The following is a 17,941-nucleotide window of genomic DNA, read 5'->3' as shown; positions in this document are numbered from 1 at the left end:
TCAGACTTTCACATTTACACACCCTGTACCCCTTAACAGGCACAGGGTTTCTTAAACATAATAGGAATTTGGGAAGATGATACAGAGGTCCCCCCACCCCCAAAAGTCACTCCCGTCACAAGACCCATCACACTGTCCCTGTCTGCCACTTATTCTCCTGCACTGTCACCCTGTCACATGGGCAACTGATGGAGACTACAAATGGCCATTTTAACACACATTATACAGACATTGTGCGCAGTTGTCAACACCAGGAAACCCGCTCTGAGACATGCCAACAGGCAGTGATGGAGAACATGTGCACAAGAAGTGAAATGACAAAAAGGTGATAAATATGTTGTTGAGAAAAAATAGCAATGCTTTTAATACACACTGGTTTAGCAATCTAAATGTGTTTCAGTTCTGGTTTACATTTTCTTTAAATGTATTATCATATATTATATATTGTATATATTGTGTTCACTCTGTTTTGTATTTTACTTTTAGAAGAGTCATGCCGTAGCTTCATCGAATTATCGCCAGAGTCGGAAAAAGGTACTTAATACTTGTGGAAAGATGCAGTCAGTACTGAGGGACTTACTGGAATTACATATCATAAATTGGTAATAGATAAACAATTTCAAAATGATTCCATCGTAGTGTCACGTCATGGCTACTTCAAGGTTCACAAGGACCCTCAATATCCTCGACATTGTTCAGGTCATTCTGCTGTTGATCTATGCAATCCATATACAAAGCCCAGTTAGCTTCTACTTGTTACAATTTCCACGCTCACTGGCAGGGGAGTAGAGGCAATGCTCAGTAATACATGAACGTAGTCAGAGAGTCCCCAGTGTGACAAAGCCCTTAGACTGAGCAGCTGCAACTGAAAAACAAAAAATCACTTCAAAACAGACTTGGATGTGTTGGGTCTCTTTCATGCATATTGAAAGTGGCAGATGAGGTAAGACTGCAGGCTTCTCCAGAGTATTTATAAATGATTCATCCTATTCTTCTCATGCAGGTGTCCTGTGGTTGTCAGTGATCTCAGAGTTTCTATACATTATCCTGTTAAGTCTTGGCTTTCTACTCATGTGCTTAGAACTCTTCACCTCCAGTAATTTCATAGATGGCCTCAAGATTAACGCATTTGCTGCCGTCATTACAGTACTGTCAGGTAAGATGTCATTAGTAGCAGGATAAATACATTGTGATTGCATGCCATTCAATACGACCACTATTATCCTTTTAAAATTATCCTGCATTTTTTTTTAAATATTTATGACCTGTAGTTTCTTTGTAATCCTGTTTCTTAGTTCAGGTATCTCCTCCTGACTTTCCCGGAAATATGGATGCATTATGACCATTGCCATTGTGAATGGCATGTTTTGTGAATGTTAATAGTATTGGGTCCTCCTGCGCATATAAGGATCTCCCTAACCCTAAGCTGCTGACACTTAAACCTAAAACCAAGATATAGGTGACTGAACACAATACAATATAGTGTAGCGCTATATAATAATAAACTAAATAAAGAAACTAATAAGTGCTATGATCCTTCATGGATCTTTAAGTGAATAATGATGACAAAGTGAAAAAACTGTATACATGTGAAAATATAAATCTCCACAGTCCCTCTAATTAACACTTGAGGGATCACAGACTCATAAATCCAATGGTGCAAATAAATATGTGAATCCCTTGATAGGGATAAGATACTATGTATAGGTGATTAGTGCCACACACTTAACCACATAAATAAAAGTCCACATTAAAAAATATTAAATTAATCATGAACACACAAATAAATGATGAACAGTATTGCAAAAGTCCAAATACTGCAAACATAAGATCGTGTGGAGTGCACCTTGGAGCACAATGTTGCGCTCCAAGGTGCACTCCACACGCCATCTTCAGAGACTTCACATGCCGACCGGCTTTCTTGTGACATCCACAGTCTCCCTTAGCACGAACGCGGCCATTGCAGCAAGTACTCGGCTATTACTCCACTTACCTGAGCCCAGGGGCGGACTGACCATTTGGAAACTCGGGCACTGCCCGAGGGCCCGGGGTCAGTAAGGGGCCCCATGAGATGCCCCTGGTACCTTTTTCATAGACTTTTTTGAGTTTGGGCAAGGACACAGGGGCCCCATGATCCCCTATTGCCCGGGGGCCCCATGAGTTGTCAGTCCGCCCCTGCCTGAACCTTCTTATTTTTTACACAATGTGAGTGCTTTTACATTGCTTCCCAATAAATGTTGTTACATACTGCACTTAGAGGTGCTTTTTTCTTCCTTATCTTCACACTAAAGCATATTATTGCATGTGGTATTTGGGTCATGTGACACATTTTTCCCAAATGTAGCATGCAATACTGAAAATGTCAATTCACTATCCCTTTATGAAGGGTCTGGTATGGATTTTGATGGGGACCTCATGACAATTTTTTATTTGTTTGTGGGGTGGGGGCCCGGGGGGGAACTTCACACTGTTTAAAAAAAAAAATAAAAAATGAATTCCTGCTCTTTTGTCTTTTGTTTACATTCTGCTCTCAGCAGATGTGACATGGTTGTTAGGGATGCAGCGGCTGCTGGCTCCATAACAACCAGCTATTCACGTGCTGGCATTAAAATACCACAAGTTTTCACTATTAAAAAACACCATCACTTCAAAATATAAAGTCATATAAACTAAATTGGAGTGCATGCAATGCTAAGTGGTTCACTGCCAATTGTTTACAAATCCACATTTAACATGAGTCTAAAAGCTGATACCAGGTATTCAGTCAAGAATGATGGTTAAAATCCAAGTGAATTTATTAAAGCAAAAAGACTTGTGCAATGAGAGCTTGAATAATAAAACCTTTTTTCTGCATTGAATAGCAGCTTACATGTGGCTTGATGCAGGAGATGACTCTGCCCCGCCAGTTTGGTAGATAGAATGACTCAATAACCCAGTCCTAAGGGATGGGGCAACACTGCGTACAAGTGCCCCTATGAGGAATATGGCTACAAGTAGATCATATTCCTCATAGGGGACACCTGTACATAGGTAGATGGGAAAGTCTATAACCTCTGTGTGGACATAAACTGAGTTGGAGATTATTGTAGGGAGAACTTTGGAGTATCCAAAGCATATATATAAAAAAAAGGTGATGACTGAAGTAGTGTATCACTTTTGGGCGAACACAAATGACCCAAACTGATGGAAATATTCCTAAATAATTGCTTCTTCTTCATTTTATGGCCATTGTTATACCCTTTGTTACAGTGAAAAATGTCTGTGTCCAATAATGATTGGACAGTTTGATGCCTCATAGCAATTAGTGTGCTATGTAACTCCTATTTCTCTCGATTTACCCCATTTTGGACCGATGTTGGTCCCCTTAATTGACAGCTATCTGCATAGCAGAGCCCCTTTCCTCCTCCTATTTTCTATGTTTTGTTTGAAGTTATGTATATGTATACTGTATGTGTTCCCAATTATATGACCAGATCAAATTAGCATAGTTTAATATGCTGCAACTTAATTAGGATAGTCATAATATTATAGGAAAGTGAGGTGTAAAGAGGTTGGCTGTACACTGTGTGCTCTATGGGGAGACGTGGCATTGGCCTTGTTCCTGTTATGCTGACCTCTAAATGGATAACCAGTTATAGTCCATACTCACTTGTTATATATCTGTGCTCTTTCAGTAAGTGCCTTTTTCTTTATACAGTTTATTAACAAAGAAACTAAGATAGAGTATGTAGGCAGGTGCAGTCTAAATTCTCCACCACAGGTGGCTTTCGACTGCAGTGGCAATGCAGATGGGGGAGGAAGTTGAGAGGAAATGGGTTCCTGTATGACAGTGGTCTCCAAACTGTGGCCTGCGGGCTGGATGTGGCCCTTTGCTTGTTTATATATGGCCCTTGAGGCACTATTTCATCCACTGATACCAACAATGGGGCATAATTCTCTTTACTTACACCAATAAAGGGACACAATTCCTCCCAACGACGGGGAGCAATTCCTCCAAATGACACCAACAGACACCGATGATGGGGCACAATTCCCTCCAGTGACACCAACAATAGGGCATTGTTTATTCTCACGGACGTCAGGACCTTTTTTACTCCCAATGTCCACAGTCCGGCCCTCCTAAAGTCTGAGGGACAGTAAACTGGCCCTTTATTTAGAACGTTTGGAGACCCCTGTTCTATGATGTCCTCGGCCACATGGGGATAGGCATCCGAATGGAGGCTTGTGCCCCATGTAATACTGGTGGCCATCTTGGGTCAAGCAGAGTCTATTTGAGACCCTGACTCCCTGGTTTGGCGCACTTTATGCAAGTGGCTAGTGTAGGGACAGGTTCCCCGTCTGTCAGGGACAGTGCTTAGCATTAGGGAAAGGTTCCAGAGGAGTAGGGAGAACGCAGGGACCACATCTACCTCTACAGAAAACCTACCCTTAGGGTTGGACTGGCCAGGCTCCTTGTGGCAGACACTGTTGGCATCATCTGGTCTTCAGACCACTTTCTTATCACAGTGTGATTGCAAGTGGCACAGGATGGCCAAACCTCCCCGCCTGGCCTGTTTGCATTTTCTGAACGTCTTTTACAATATAACCCTTTTGACAAATTGGAACTCTGCTTACTGCCCACCACATCATGCTGCACCTATCCCACAAGGTGACCACATTAGTTGCTTTTTATGTTATTGATGTGTAGGAGTAAGGAGGGGACACTAGAATACTGTCTCTGGATGGAATACTTATTTATGACATATTCCTTAATGTTTTCTTTGTTTAATAGTTGTCCACATGTTGAACATGTGGTGAAATTACTCAATCCCATGCTTCAGTTTTTCTGATTTACCATAAGTCCCACCTTGCAGCTCCTTGTGTTCTGCATTCTCATCCAGCATTTCACAAAGACTTCTTTTGTCTAAAATGCATTGCAGACAGAGGTAGCTGGAGGAGGACTGGAAAAGATGTCACAAGGATTTTAGACAGGCAGGATGCCACAAGGCTTTATTTTACCATTTCACATCTAAGAAGCTCAAAGCCATTAAGGGGAGTTTTCATTTAAGTAACATCTGATATTCTGTAAAGTGGCTTACATTTACTATGCTGATTATTCTCTTCCATCATTCATACCTGCAAACAATAATAGTAAATGACTTCTGTTTATTAGGTCTTCTTGGCATGGTCGCCCATATGATGTACATGACTGTGTTCCAAGTGACTGTGAATCTTGGTCCCAAGGACTGGAGACCCCAGACATGGTATTATGGCTGGTCTTTTGGGTAAGAAAAAATGTTACTGTTGAAATTTCTAGTTATGAGCGTCTCTGCAGGTCATTTATGTATGGAAGGAATATAAAATTGCAAATAAAGTATATCTCATCAAAGGTGAAACTTATTTTGAGTATCTTATAAAAAAAAGGCCTCCACTTAGGTTTCTGCCTTTTTTTTATTGATGGAGTCCTTTACAGCCTTGTGTTCTGGAAAAACATGATCCTTTTGCTCATCAAGGCCCTTGTACATATGATTGCGTATAGAAACCTGGACCTCCTCTCCTTGGATTTCAAGAGTGTCATGGATAAATTTAAGAAGGTCATCAATATCCTCTGAGGCTAACTTGTATTTAGATGTTTTCCTTGCTTCTTCTTCTTCAGTGGAATCTGACTGTGATGAACCAGAACCGCTGTCACCTTCATCCTCAACTTCTTCAATAACACCAGGCATTCTAACCTGGGAGGGAGAGGGTAATGTAGATGGCAGACACCCAGGTTGTCTAGGGGGTGTTGGCTTGTTAAGCATGGTTCTGAAGGATTGAAATAAGGCTGAAAGCTCTTCCTTAACAAAAGAAAAGATATTTGTACAAGCTGCAGAAGACTGATCCTTAACTAAATGCTTAATTCACGGTTGGAAAATTTTCCCAGGATTCATTCCTTTTAGTATGGCAGGCAGCACGTCTTGCTCAACAAGGGGAGCAGATGTTTTATTTTTCCACCAGTCTGAAGAAAGCAACCATCAATGGGCACTAATCACATTCTGAAGTGCTATACCGAAGCCCACCAGGGCAAATAATTAGAACAAGCACATGTCATCAAAAAGGGGTATATTAGGGAACCTCAGTGTCCCAGCAGGAGTTTATGACAGGAGTAGAGAGAAAGACACTTTAGCGTCATGATTGTCATGATTGTACTGCACTACTGCCACTGTATAGCCCACTGCTGCCTCACTAATAAATCTTAAAGAGTGTGCAGCAGGAGAGAGGCACCCGCATCCAGTAGTTCTGGCTTTCTTAAACACCACTGAATCCTGCTGGGACTACATACTACGGTATAGAGTAGGTGCACTTGCTGCCTGAAAGACAGCACCAAAGGTAGAGGATCTCTCCTCTTCCTTAAAAGGGACATCACAGAACGACAGAGGGGCACAGGTATACTGGGCAGTAGTGGCTCTCCCTGAGCAGAAAAGGGAAAGAAAGTCCTAGTAAGTGGCATGCCAATAAGGAAAGGATGCCTGAGGGCCTGCATAAAAATGGAAGGGAATAGGGAAGAAAAGTCCCCAAAAGACATCCCTAAAACAGTAAAGCTCCCACCATAAACCATTGAAATCTGTACTGTTTCTGTCTTGTTGGTGGAAACACACAAACTGATGTAGTCTGAGAAGGATACTATTTTCAAAGGTCTCTATGCTAGTGTTTCCTGAGTTTTTTATGTAGAGGCACACAAACCTATGTTCTGTTTTGAAAGACAATGGGGGGGGGGGGGGAAATGATAGATATCTACTTAGCAGTTCTTAAATTTGATTGGATGTTTTAGTTTTCTTTTTTTCCAGTTATTTTTAACTGGCGATCCTGCCAGTAACACAGTATAGAGGAGCAAAGTTCTTACCCAAGTAAAGGAAGTGTGTAAGGACTACAGAACACCACACCTCCTTGTATTCATAACATGGGGAAGGTGTTCTATATTTCAAAGAGGCAAAGTACTTACAGTATGACTGAAAGCAAAACCTCTTTTTTTTTAGTTTTGGACAGTGTGGTGAGAGATTAGAACGCCTGTCATGTTTTCATTGCTGTCTGTGCCTATATTAGCGAGATTCACCATCTGTTTGTCCTGTTTACCGTTATTATCAACAGTGAAAGTAATAGAAAATTCCACTGCATTTTCTGAATGTACCTGCAGCCTCCTGGGACATGTGACGTGTTCCAGTAGGTTGCAGGCAGGGAGGGGGCCGAAATTCCTAGGTGAGTCGAGCTGAAAAAAGCGGGTACCTGCCAGAAATAGGTACCCCTCCAAGGAAAAAGAAAATCCAAGATACACTATATTGCCAAAAGTATTGGGATGCTTACCTTTACATGCACATGAACTTTAATGGCATCCCACTCTTAGTCTGTAGGGTTCAATACTGAGTTGGCCCACCCTTTGCAGCTATAACAGCTTCAACTCTTCTGGGAAGGCTGTCCACAAGGTTTAGGACATAGTTGTCTATGGGAATGTTTGACCATTCTTTCAGAAGCGCATTTGTGAGGTCAGGCACTGATGTCGGACAAGAAGGCCTGGCTCACAGTCTTCACTCTAATTCATCCCAAAGGTGTTCTATCGGGTTGAGGTCAGGCCTCTGTGCAGGCCAGTCAAGTTCCTCCACCCCAAACTAGCTCATCCATTTCTTTATGGACCTTGCTTTGTGCACTGATGTGCAGTCATGTTGGAACACGAAGGGGCCACCCCCAAATTCTTCCCACAAAGTTGGGAGCATGAAATTGTCCAAAATGTCTTGGTATGCTGACGCCTTAAGAGTTCCCTTCACTGAAACTAAGGGGTCAAGCCCAACCCCTAAAAAACAACCCTACATCATAATCCCCTTCCACCAAACTTTACACTTGGCACATTGCAGTCAGGCAAGTACTGTTCTCCTGGCAACCTCCAAACCCAGACACATTCATGAGAATGCCAGACAGAGAAGCGTGATTCTACACTCCAGAGAACACATCTCCACTACTCTAGAGTCCAGTGAAGGCGTGCTTTACGCCACTGCATCCGACACTTTGCATTGCACTTGGTGACATAAGGCTTGGATGCAGCTGCTCGGCCATGGAAACCCATTCCATGAAGCTCTCTACACAATGTTGTTGTGCTAATCTGAAGGCCACATGAAGTTTAGAGGTCTTTAGCTATTGACTCTGCAGACAGTTGGGAACTTCTGCGCACTGTGAGCTTTATCATGCGCTGATCCCGCTTTATCATTTTACGTGGCCTTACACTTAGTGGCTGAGTTGCTTTTGTTCCTAGTTGCTTTGTTATAATACCACTAACAGTTGACAGTGGAGTATTTAGTAGCAAGGAAATTTCACAGATGGACTTATTGCACAGGTGATAACCTATCACAGTACCACGCTTGAATTCACTGAGCTCCTGAGAGCGACCCATTCTTTCACAAATGTTTGTAGAAGCAGTCTGCATGTCTAGGTGCTTGATTTTATACACCTGTGGCCATGGAGGTGATTGGAACACCTGAATCCAATGATTTGGAGGGGTGTCCTTATACTTTTGGCAATATATTAGTAGAAAACGAGTGGAGGAGGAGGAAAAGTGTAACTTCCCTTTTTAAGTGAAGTTTCACTTTCAGCTGATATTTCTGACAGGATGAACAGATATTTGTTTCTCTCAAAAAGAAAAGTTTATAGTTCGGTATACATTTATATTAACACACATTGCAAAGTAGCCGGAGCCCCCTAATTTCTTGCTGGGTAGTAGGGTATACAAAACCAGCCAACAGTTTAAAACTGATTTGTATCACTCATTTTAAAGCAGTATTAAACCCAAAAGCAAACATTTATAATACTACAGCTTACCAATTCTTAGATATGATGGCTGTAGTTGTTTCCTTTATTAGGATTTCTTTCTTCTATTTTCATGTGGTGATGCAGCCTGCAAGTCTGTTGTTTTTCAGACGCACAAGCTCTCCAACAGAATGTATCAGTTTACATGGATTAAATAATTCATTTACCACTGGCAGCAGTGATTAAAATGAATAGCTTTCATTTATTCATGTAAAACCTTTATTCCAAAAGGGAAAACACTGTTGCTGTAACTGGTTATAAAGCGTGAGCTGGAGTTTGGCTTCAATTTGTTAGTGTATTCAAATCTGATAATACTTTTAACACTTCCTTCCCTCAAGATTGACATTTCTGATGTCTGCTGTGTCCTGTGCTTCTTTCTCGAGAGTTGTGTCTCACTAATTAAGGAGGTGTGTTACTGGCCAGCTCACTAGGTGAAAACAGGGAAAAAAGCTAAAGAAAAGAAAACTGATGCAGCCACTACATCTAATGATTGCTTAGCTGCAACACAATACATTTTTGGTTTTGGGTTTAATACTGCTTTAAACATACAGACATCAGCAAAATGTTGGTGGACTTACAAAATCTGAGTAATCAGCAACATTCCTCCCCATAAACAAAATTGAAGCGCTGGAGCATGCCACACTGACATCAAATGCTGCTGTCTCTTGCATAGAGCAGTGGCGTACATGTGAGTTTTCATATGCCGGCTTTTATTGGTTTTTCTGTTTTTAAGCTTTGATTTTAATAAAAGATACTGCACTATGAGATTGCTTCTTTTGTTTTCATATTCATTTAATGGAGAGCGCATTCCCAACAGGTTGAGCTGAATTCCCCAGACACAATGGAAATGGGTGATCTCATTCCTATAGCAGGCTATTTGACTCTTTGAAAAGGGGTGTGAGAGGAGATCATGGCTGCAGCTGTTTGTAGTGGAGATCCAAATCACTGAGCTCATAAAATACATATACCTCATTGTTTTCAGGTTCTTCTTTTGGTGGGTGTGTATTGCACTTGTCTCAGTGACGGGATCCACATCAGAAGTTTTCACTTGATGGATTGTTTTCTCACTTTATAAAGATTTCTTGGGACAATTTCATGAAATAAGACATTTATTTCACTGACAGAACTACTTTTCTTACTTGAACTGTTTAAACATTTTTTATATATGGTATTGGTCTCCTACTGTATGGTGTATTTAAGGGCTGGTTTAGTTATATTTTTGCTTGGCGCTGAAATTTTGCTTATCATTTGCTTCGGATTTATATACACCAATCAGTCATAACTTTTTTCCATTGATAGGTTAAATGAAAAGCATAGATTATATGTTGCAATGACATCTGAAAGTCAGTGGGATATTTTAGGCAGCAAGTGTACATGTCCTTGAAAAAATAAATTGGCATCTCAATTTGCTGTGTATGAGGTAGCCTTACTGCAGACTGTTCAGGGTTTCTACGCCGGCCCGTGTCCACAGCCAAAAGTGCCTACAATGGGCATGAGGACAGCAGGACTGAACCATTAAGCAATGGAAGAAGATGGCTTTGTCTGATGAATCATGTTTTGTTTTACATCATTTGAATGGCCACATGCATGTGCGTTACTTACTTAGAGAAGAGATAACACCAGGATGCAGTATGGGAAGAAGGCAAGTCAGGAGAGGCAGTGTGATGCTTTGGGCAATGTTCTGCTGGGAAACCTTGGGTCCTGCCATTCATGGGGATGTCACTTGACACATTCCACCTACCTAAACATTGTTGCTGACTAAGTACACCCCTTCATGGAAAGCCTGGGAATGGCTTCTTTCAGCAGAATAATTTGCCCTGCCACACTGCAAAAATGGTTCAAGAATGGTTAGAGGAACACAACAACAAGTTTAAGGTGTTGACTTGGTCTCCAGAATCTCCAAATCTTAATCCATCGAGCATCTGTGGGATGTGTTAAAAAAAGAAGTCCAATCCAGGGAGGTCTAAACTCACAATTTACAGAATTTAAGGGATCTGCTACTAATGACTTGTTGCCAGATACCACAGTATACCTTACTAGGTCCACTGGTGTCCATGTTTCAACGTTTCAGTAATGGCATCCATGTCTCAATGTGTCATGGCTCTACTGACAGAAAAACTCAGATTTGGTGGCAAAAAGGGGAGGTAATCAATATTAGGTGAGTAGTCATACAGTTATGGCTGATTGGTATATATCATTTTCTAGTGCTAGCAGCCAAAATTTATTTTCTTCAAAGCTAATACTTGGGTATATGCTGGAACATAACGCCAAAAAGTGGAGGCTGATCATTTCCAAAGTATGTGTATGTTCACTTTGCAGAGTGAATGCTAGTAAATAAGGTATAGTTTGAATATCCAATCATGTGCTAACAAAAAATCTTGTTTTTTTGTTTTTCCCTCACACATGATTGAGCCAATGGAAGTTGTTTCACAGACAGCATAACCAATTTTACATCTACTTATCCTTAGTTATCTTGTCTGTTAGTGGGATATGCCAACAACTTCTTCCCACATAACCCGTGTACAAACAATTCATTAGTGCATAAACTGTGGAGCACAATTCTACTGCAGTGTGTATCCTGAGACCAGTGATTACCTCATTGGATACCTTCATCTTTATCTCAAGTAAAGAAGGAAAAGTCAAGCTGTTGATCACAGCCTGCATGTCCTTCCAGTGACAATCATACATCGCTGTACCCTGCAAGCAGAGGCGTAACTAGAATCTTTCGGGCCCTGGTGCAAGAAACCCTGAAGGGCCCCCCAACCTCCCCTTCCTGGGCCCTTCCTTCCGAGCCTGGAACCTTACCACCGATCCCAGGACCCTTTATTGCCGTTGCGGGGCCCTTCATTGCAGTCCCACAGTGGATCCCTTTCACAGGAGGGGGGGTGCAGCATGACAGAACAGGGGGACGTTGTGACAGAAGGGGGGCAGTGTGACAGAAGAGATGGGCACTTTAATAGGAGGGGGGTATTGTGATGGTGGGGCACTGTGACTGGAGGGGGGGCACTGTGGCAGAAGAGAGGGGCACTGTAATAGGAGGGGGTACTGTGATGGAGGGGCACTGTGACAGGAGGGGGGGGGCACTGTGACATTAGGAGGTTGTATGAGGGAGGGCAGTGTGACAGGAGGGGAGCAGTATGAGGGGTGCATTGTGACAAGAAGGGTTAGTATTACAAGAGAGGGGGCAGTATGAATGGGGCAGTGTGACAGGAGGAGTTGCAGTATGAGGGGGCAGTGTGATGGGAGGGGGGTAGTATGAGGGGGGGCACTGTGACAGGAGGGGGGCAGCATAACAGTAGGACAACTGGACACACTATACTGGCTATTCGACTCAGTAATCTGCTGTGGCATTGTACGAGGGGGGCATTTTGACAGTAGGGGGGCAGTATGAGGGGGGCAGCAGTATGAGGGGGGGCATTGTGACAGGAGGGGGGCAGTATGAGGGGGACAGTATGAGGGGGGCATTGTGACAGGAGGGGACAGTATAACAGTAAGACACCTGGACACACTATACTGGCTATTCGATGCAGTAATCTGCTGTGGCATTGTACAAGGGGGGGCACAGTGACAGGAAAGGGGGCAGTATGAGGGAGGGCATTGTGACAGGAGGGGGCAGTATAACAAAAGGACACCTGGACACATTATACTGGCTATTCGGCTCAGGAATCTGCCATGGCAGAGAATGTGCATGCTACCAGGTGGCAGGGAACATTTCTCCTACCTTACCCAGCAGCAGGGGCAGCCTCTAGACAAGAAGTGGGAGCCGGAGTCAGGGGAGTAGAGCTGGCAGTCCCAGCAGATTATTTGTCTGTTGTCAACCTTACATCACATCTTGGCTCATGGCTGTCAGAAACAGAGAGCACCAGGCTGGATAGGAGGAGCAGCAGGGCAGCATGTAGAAGAACCGATCTTCTCCATTTTTTTCTCCTTGCTCCTAGAGGACTTTCAGAGGCTGCAGGAGCCTAGAGGAAAGCATAAGGGATTACTTCTTCTATACGCCGTCCCGCTGCCCTTCCTATCCAGATGTAGACAAGTGTGATAGGGGAGCCTTACAGGCCCCCATACAGCATGGGGCTGGGTTGCAAATGCAACTCCTATAGTTACGCCACTGCCTGCAAGTGTCAGTCGCCAGGGCGAGTAGTTTGAGATGAAGATTAGGACTTGACCAATGTATTTCAACAAAAAAAAATTAAATTTGCCCAAACTAGATTTAACTAAGAGTTGCATTTGTATTTAGACAACATTTATTTAGCCTGGAAATTCAGATTTCAAGGCTAAGTTCACCTTTCTGAAAATAATACAACAGAATAAATGCACATTTTTTGCAGGAAAAATGTGCATTTATAATTTTTTTCAAAGAAGCCTGCAGAGCGATGCACCTGTGATCAGTAGGCTCCTGCAGACACTGCCTCCAGCTTTCTTGCCCATACCTCAGTTCATTAAAAACTACAAGCTGTCTGCCACAGTGGAAGACAGGACTTGTATTTAATTCATTCACAGATTCCCACAGCTGTGCCAATTTTGAAATATGGCAGTGGATGCGGGGAGATGATCCCCTGACCACTGTCACAGAGTGTGGGGGGGCAGGCGCTGGAGCATGTTACATGTTACACCCTGAAATGGATGTAAGGTGTAACATGCTGCAAAAGGTGAATTTAGCCATTAATGCCTCTAGCAGCCAGGTACATAAGTAGAAATTCAATTTTTTTCTTGTTCCTGTTTCCAGCCATTTCCATTCTAATGTCATACCTTGATAGGTCTTAACCAAAGGAAAAAATGTATTTACTACAGTAGGAGCTTTTCCTGCATGACCCAAGTGTTGTATACTGATGCATATTGAATATGGATGTTCAGCTCTGTACCATTTCAGGGAAAGTTGGTAAAGGAACCAGAGTTTAGTGTCATTTTAAATTACTAATTTTAGCATGATATTTTGTTTTTAAAGTTTAATTCTGCTAATTAGAATGGAGTCTATTTTTAAATTGTTTTCTTCTTTTTAATAGTCTGGCTTGGCTATCCTTCACTCTTTGCATGTCAGCTTCTGTCCTTACACTCAACACTTACACAAAAACGATCCTGGAGTTCAAATATCGGAGAAGAATCTTTGAGAAAAATGTGCGAGAATGCAACCCATTTCTGGACTCTGAGATGGTGCGTTTCCTTTGGGAGAAGTACATCTTCTCTGTCAGCGGCTCGCTCGAAGACCCACTGAATTGGCACAAGGGATTTGGAAGTCCTTTCTTTGTGGATATTGGCAGCATCACTGATTTGCCAGGTACAACGAAGAGCGAGGAAAGAAACATTGAAGTAGAAGATGATGGTGAACAGTGTTAACAGAGTATATATGTTTATAAATCACAATAAAATAAAAGCATAATCAAATCCTAAATGGTGTGTTTCCACACAATGCATAAGTATATGTGTGTGTATGTACAATAAATATACAGTGTCTATAGAAAAGAATCACCCCCCTTTAGAATAATGACATTTTGCTGATATGCAGACTGGAATGAAGACAGACACAGTTTTTGTTTTATCCAGCTGCAACTTATAATACCTCACTGCAACCTATAACATCCAAATGAAACATATAACACCAATATGTCAGAAAAAAACATTCAAAAACAGAATCAATGAGTTGGAAAAAGGATCACCCCCCCTAAAAATGACTTGCAAACTCAATCAGGTGTAGCTAATCACCTTCTCAATGGCACACAACGCCATTTGACTTTCAACTGTGATCAGCTGAGGTCATTTTGATTAGCTCAGCATGAAAAGAGCTTTCCTGGAGCATTTCAGTCCCTGGTAGTCCAACTGAAGCAAACAATCACGTATAGGTGGCAAGTCACTGTCAAAAGATCTTTGGGATAAAGTTGTAGACAGGCACAAGTCAGGAGATGGATAACAAAAAAAAATTAAAGACATTATCAATGCCTAGAAGCACAGTTAAAGCGGAGCTCCAGTTATCTTGGCAGTTTTCTACAAAATACACCCCTGTGATTCTCTTTAGTTGCACAATATAAAAAGGATACTGTTATAAGTGTATTTCTTCTTACTTGGAAATATGACATTCATTGCAGGATCCCAGCAGTCAGGCAAGCAGCCATTACTAGTGTGGGCATCTGAAGCCCACTCCTACTTGCTTCTGGGATTCTGTGCAGCTGCTACCCAGCATGCACCTCCCGATTTTGCACCTGCGCAGTAAGGACACAGTGCAGCGCACTGTGTTGCTTACAGGTTGCCATAACAATGGCGGCGGCAGAAGTTCCCACCTCGTTGTTATGGCAACCTGTCAATCAACACAGAACCCGAAAGGAAGGCAAGTGCGGTCTGAAGGTTCCTGAGATAGATGACGGCGATATCCCAGGAGCCCTAGGGAATCGCCTATGATGTAATCGCCTAGGCGGCTGGGACTGGAAGTGCAGACTACAATAGAAAAATAAGGTATTTAGAAGGAAAAAAAAATCAAGTAATTGCCATTACAGGCTGTTCTGCGGATGAGCATTGTGTTGCAAGGAACATGAAAAAATGGGTGGAACGACACTTTAAGTCTATTATTAAGAGTTTTAAGGTATTTGGTACAACACAGACCCCCTCCCTCCCCCCCCTCGGATATTTCTCAAACTGGATGAAAGAGGGAGGAGGAAACTGGTCAGAGAGGCTACCAAGAGGCCTACAGCAACTCTGAAGCAGTTGCAGGAATTTATGACAAAGAGTGGTGATTGTGTGCATATAACAGCAATGGGCTCCATCCACAAAGCAGTATTTTCCTCTTTAAAACTTGCGGTAAAATACCTCATAGCGTTTTTTCTAAAAGTTTTTTGGCATTCAAAAAAAACACTTCTAAAATACCACATGCTGTATTTTACCAAAATGTGGGGTATTTATCTCATGAAACCATGCAGTATTTTATCTCATGTGATATCCAGTGGGATGGATACAGTGGAGAAGAATTAGAACCTCTGTCTGTTTTTATTGCTATTAAAGAGGTAAAATGGTCTAAATCGTACAATGATGACAACTTCCTAAATCAGTGCAGACCCTGCAGCAGATGTATTAATACAAAAAAAAAAAAGGTGATCAGAATACCAGGAAAGAGAAGCTGCTTTCACAGGACACATGGTGTATCAAAAACAACTAAGTTAAATGAAGTAAATACAACATATTTTTCTAAATGTTAAATAATGAATGAAAATATCAACAAAAAGAACCTTCAAAGGGATTCAGTACCGCTATTAAATATATATGTACATATAAATAAATCAATTAGCGATCATTTAAAATATGTGAAAAACTGGAAGTCCATAAAAAAAATCTTTTCAACCAAATGAATCTTCCAATTCCCAAAAGATCACCACGTGCAATAAAGATGGCGTTTCCCCTTTCGGGTGTGCACTCACCAGATCGCCATGCCTCCCATTCTCATGGTTGGCTAAAATTACTTATAAAGTGGATCCAAATGGGAAGGAGATCAGTCAAAATGGATATTATCACACTCTCTGCTCATCCTTCAAATGCCATGATCAGCTGACACCACTTCATAGGTTAACAAATTCCTAATGATGAGGAACTTATAGCAACATGGATAGCACTCTCCTTCTCCTTAATCTCTCGCATTCAGGATTAGTGGTCATGTGGAAACAAAGAAATGAAACCCAATGGTACAGTACAAAATGACACCTCTAACCTCCCTGGCGGTATTCCTGAGTGTAGCTCGGGGTAAAGTTTCAGTACCAAAAGCGGTAACCCCGAGCTACACTCGGGCTTACCATGCGGCGTTGCTCAGGGATTCCCTACAGCGCTTAACTTGTCCTTCGCTCCCGCGATGCGTCCCCTGCAGCGTCCCCGCCCATCTCCTCTGGCCGATGCCGCCATCTGGCTTCCGTGTTCCGGTCCCTGTGAGGTCGGGACGTACGGGCGCCGGAACCGGCAGCAAATTTGAACATTTAAAAAAAATGACATTTTTTTTAAAACGATTATTTCATAGCAAAACATTCCTGTATTAAAGCATTTCACATACATTTTGTCCCTACTGCTTTGTCCTGTGCCCTGCCTGAATTTTGACTGTTCTTTCTGCCTGAAAACTTAGAAAAGTCCACGGCTTTCAAAAAGCGTCCCTTTAGGTCAAAAGCGGTTTTAGACCGGCTAGAGAACAGCGATAGTAAATCAGAACTACTTGCAGAATTGAGTGATAATGATTCATGGGGGAAATTCGTCATCAGACACTGAAAACGATTTTGCGACTTTGCTCAGTGATGTGCGAACTTGGCGCTATATTTCAAATTTCAGTGTTTTTGGTTTGATTATATTATTGAATTAAATTTATTATTATTATATTATTATTTTTTATGAGTATTTATTCAATTATAATTTATGATTTCGTGTTTCAAGTTTTATCATATCCGGAATGTTTTCTAGACTCTTGTTCGGACAGATTTCAGAGAGTTATTCCTAAATTACAGGCCTACAATAAAAAAAATACATATTTCCATGCAAAAAAATGGTACCGCTTTCAGCACCAAAAATCTGAAATAATCATACCGCCAGGGAGGTTAATCGCTATAAAGACAGCCACTTACAAAATATAAGTAGATAAAGAGTCCATAAGTAATGCAGTGAGTTCAAAAACACTGGTGGGTATCAAGGCAATGCTCTCACCACCGCCAGATCCCAAATAATGGCGCTCCCACGTCACTTCCGGTTCTGTCACTTCCGGTCGCCGCACAGCCTCGCTCTGACACGTTTCATCATATCCGACTTAGTCATAGGGATCTGAATGAAAACAGTATAAAAAAAAATCAAACACTTATCTAAATACCCTTCTTCCACCAATAAAAAATACAATGTTGTATTTTGTATTAGTGGAAGAAGGGTATTTATATATGTGTGTTATTTTTATACTATATTCATTCAATATTTGACATTTAGAAAGATATTTGGTATTTACTAAATGTATAACCAAACTTTTTTTTCGTTTTGGATAGGGTGGAGTGTGCACTGCACATGTGTGTGTCTCGAATGAACTAGGAGCTTTCTTCCATGAAAGCAGAATGGGAGGTCAACCACTCTACACACTTGTGCACAGCCTACAGGTATTACTCAAAAAAATCTTTGTTCTGAAAATTGGAGA

At 41.8% G+C, this 17,941-nt stretch overlaps 1 protein-coding gene across 1 annotated transcript in view; it reads left to right on the top strand.

Annotated features, from left to right (window-relative positions):
- Window positions 1–14,200, top strand: part of LOC149461282 (germ cell-specific gene 1-like protein) — an 89,032-nt gene extending 74,832 nt beyond the window's left edge. The window contains exons 3-6 of the mRNA XM_089678637.1: window positions 487–534; window positions 1,004–1,156; window positions 5,153–5,264; window positions 13,815–14,200. Coding sequence (XP_089534763.1) covers window positions 487–534; window positions 1,004–1,156; window positions 5,153–5,264; window positions 13,815–14,145 — 644 coding nt within the window. The 3' untranslated portion in view covers window positions 14,146–14,200. The remainder of the gene's footprint in view (window positions 1–486; window positions 535–1,003; window positions 1,157–5,152; window positions 5,265–13,814) is intronic.
- The last annotated feature ends 3,741 nt before the right edge of the window (window positions 14,201–17,941 follow it).

The sequence above is a fragment of the Staurois parvus genome, unplaced genomic scaffold, assembly GCF_062004578.1.
Source record: "Staurois parvus isolate SC_StPar_1 unplaced genomic scaffold, SC_StPar_1.0 ptg000207l, whole genome shotgun sequence".
NCBI classification, from domain to species: Eukaryota; Metazoa; Chordata; class Amphibia; order Anura; family Ranidae; genus Staurois; species Staurois parvus.
The sequence above is the reverse complement of the archived record's forward strand: the minus strand, read 5'-3'. Positions and strand labels throughout refer to the sequence as shown.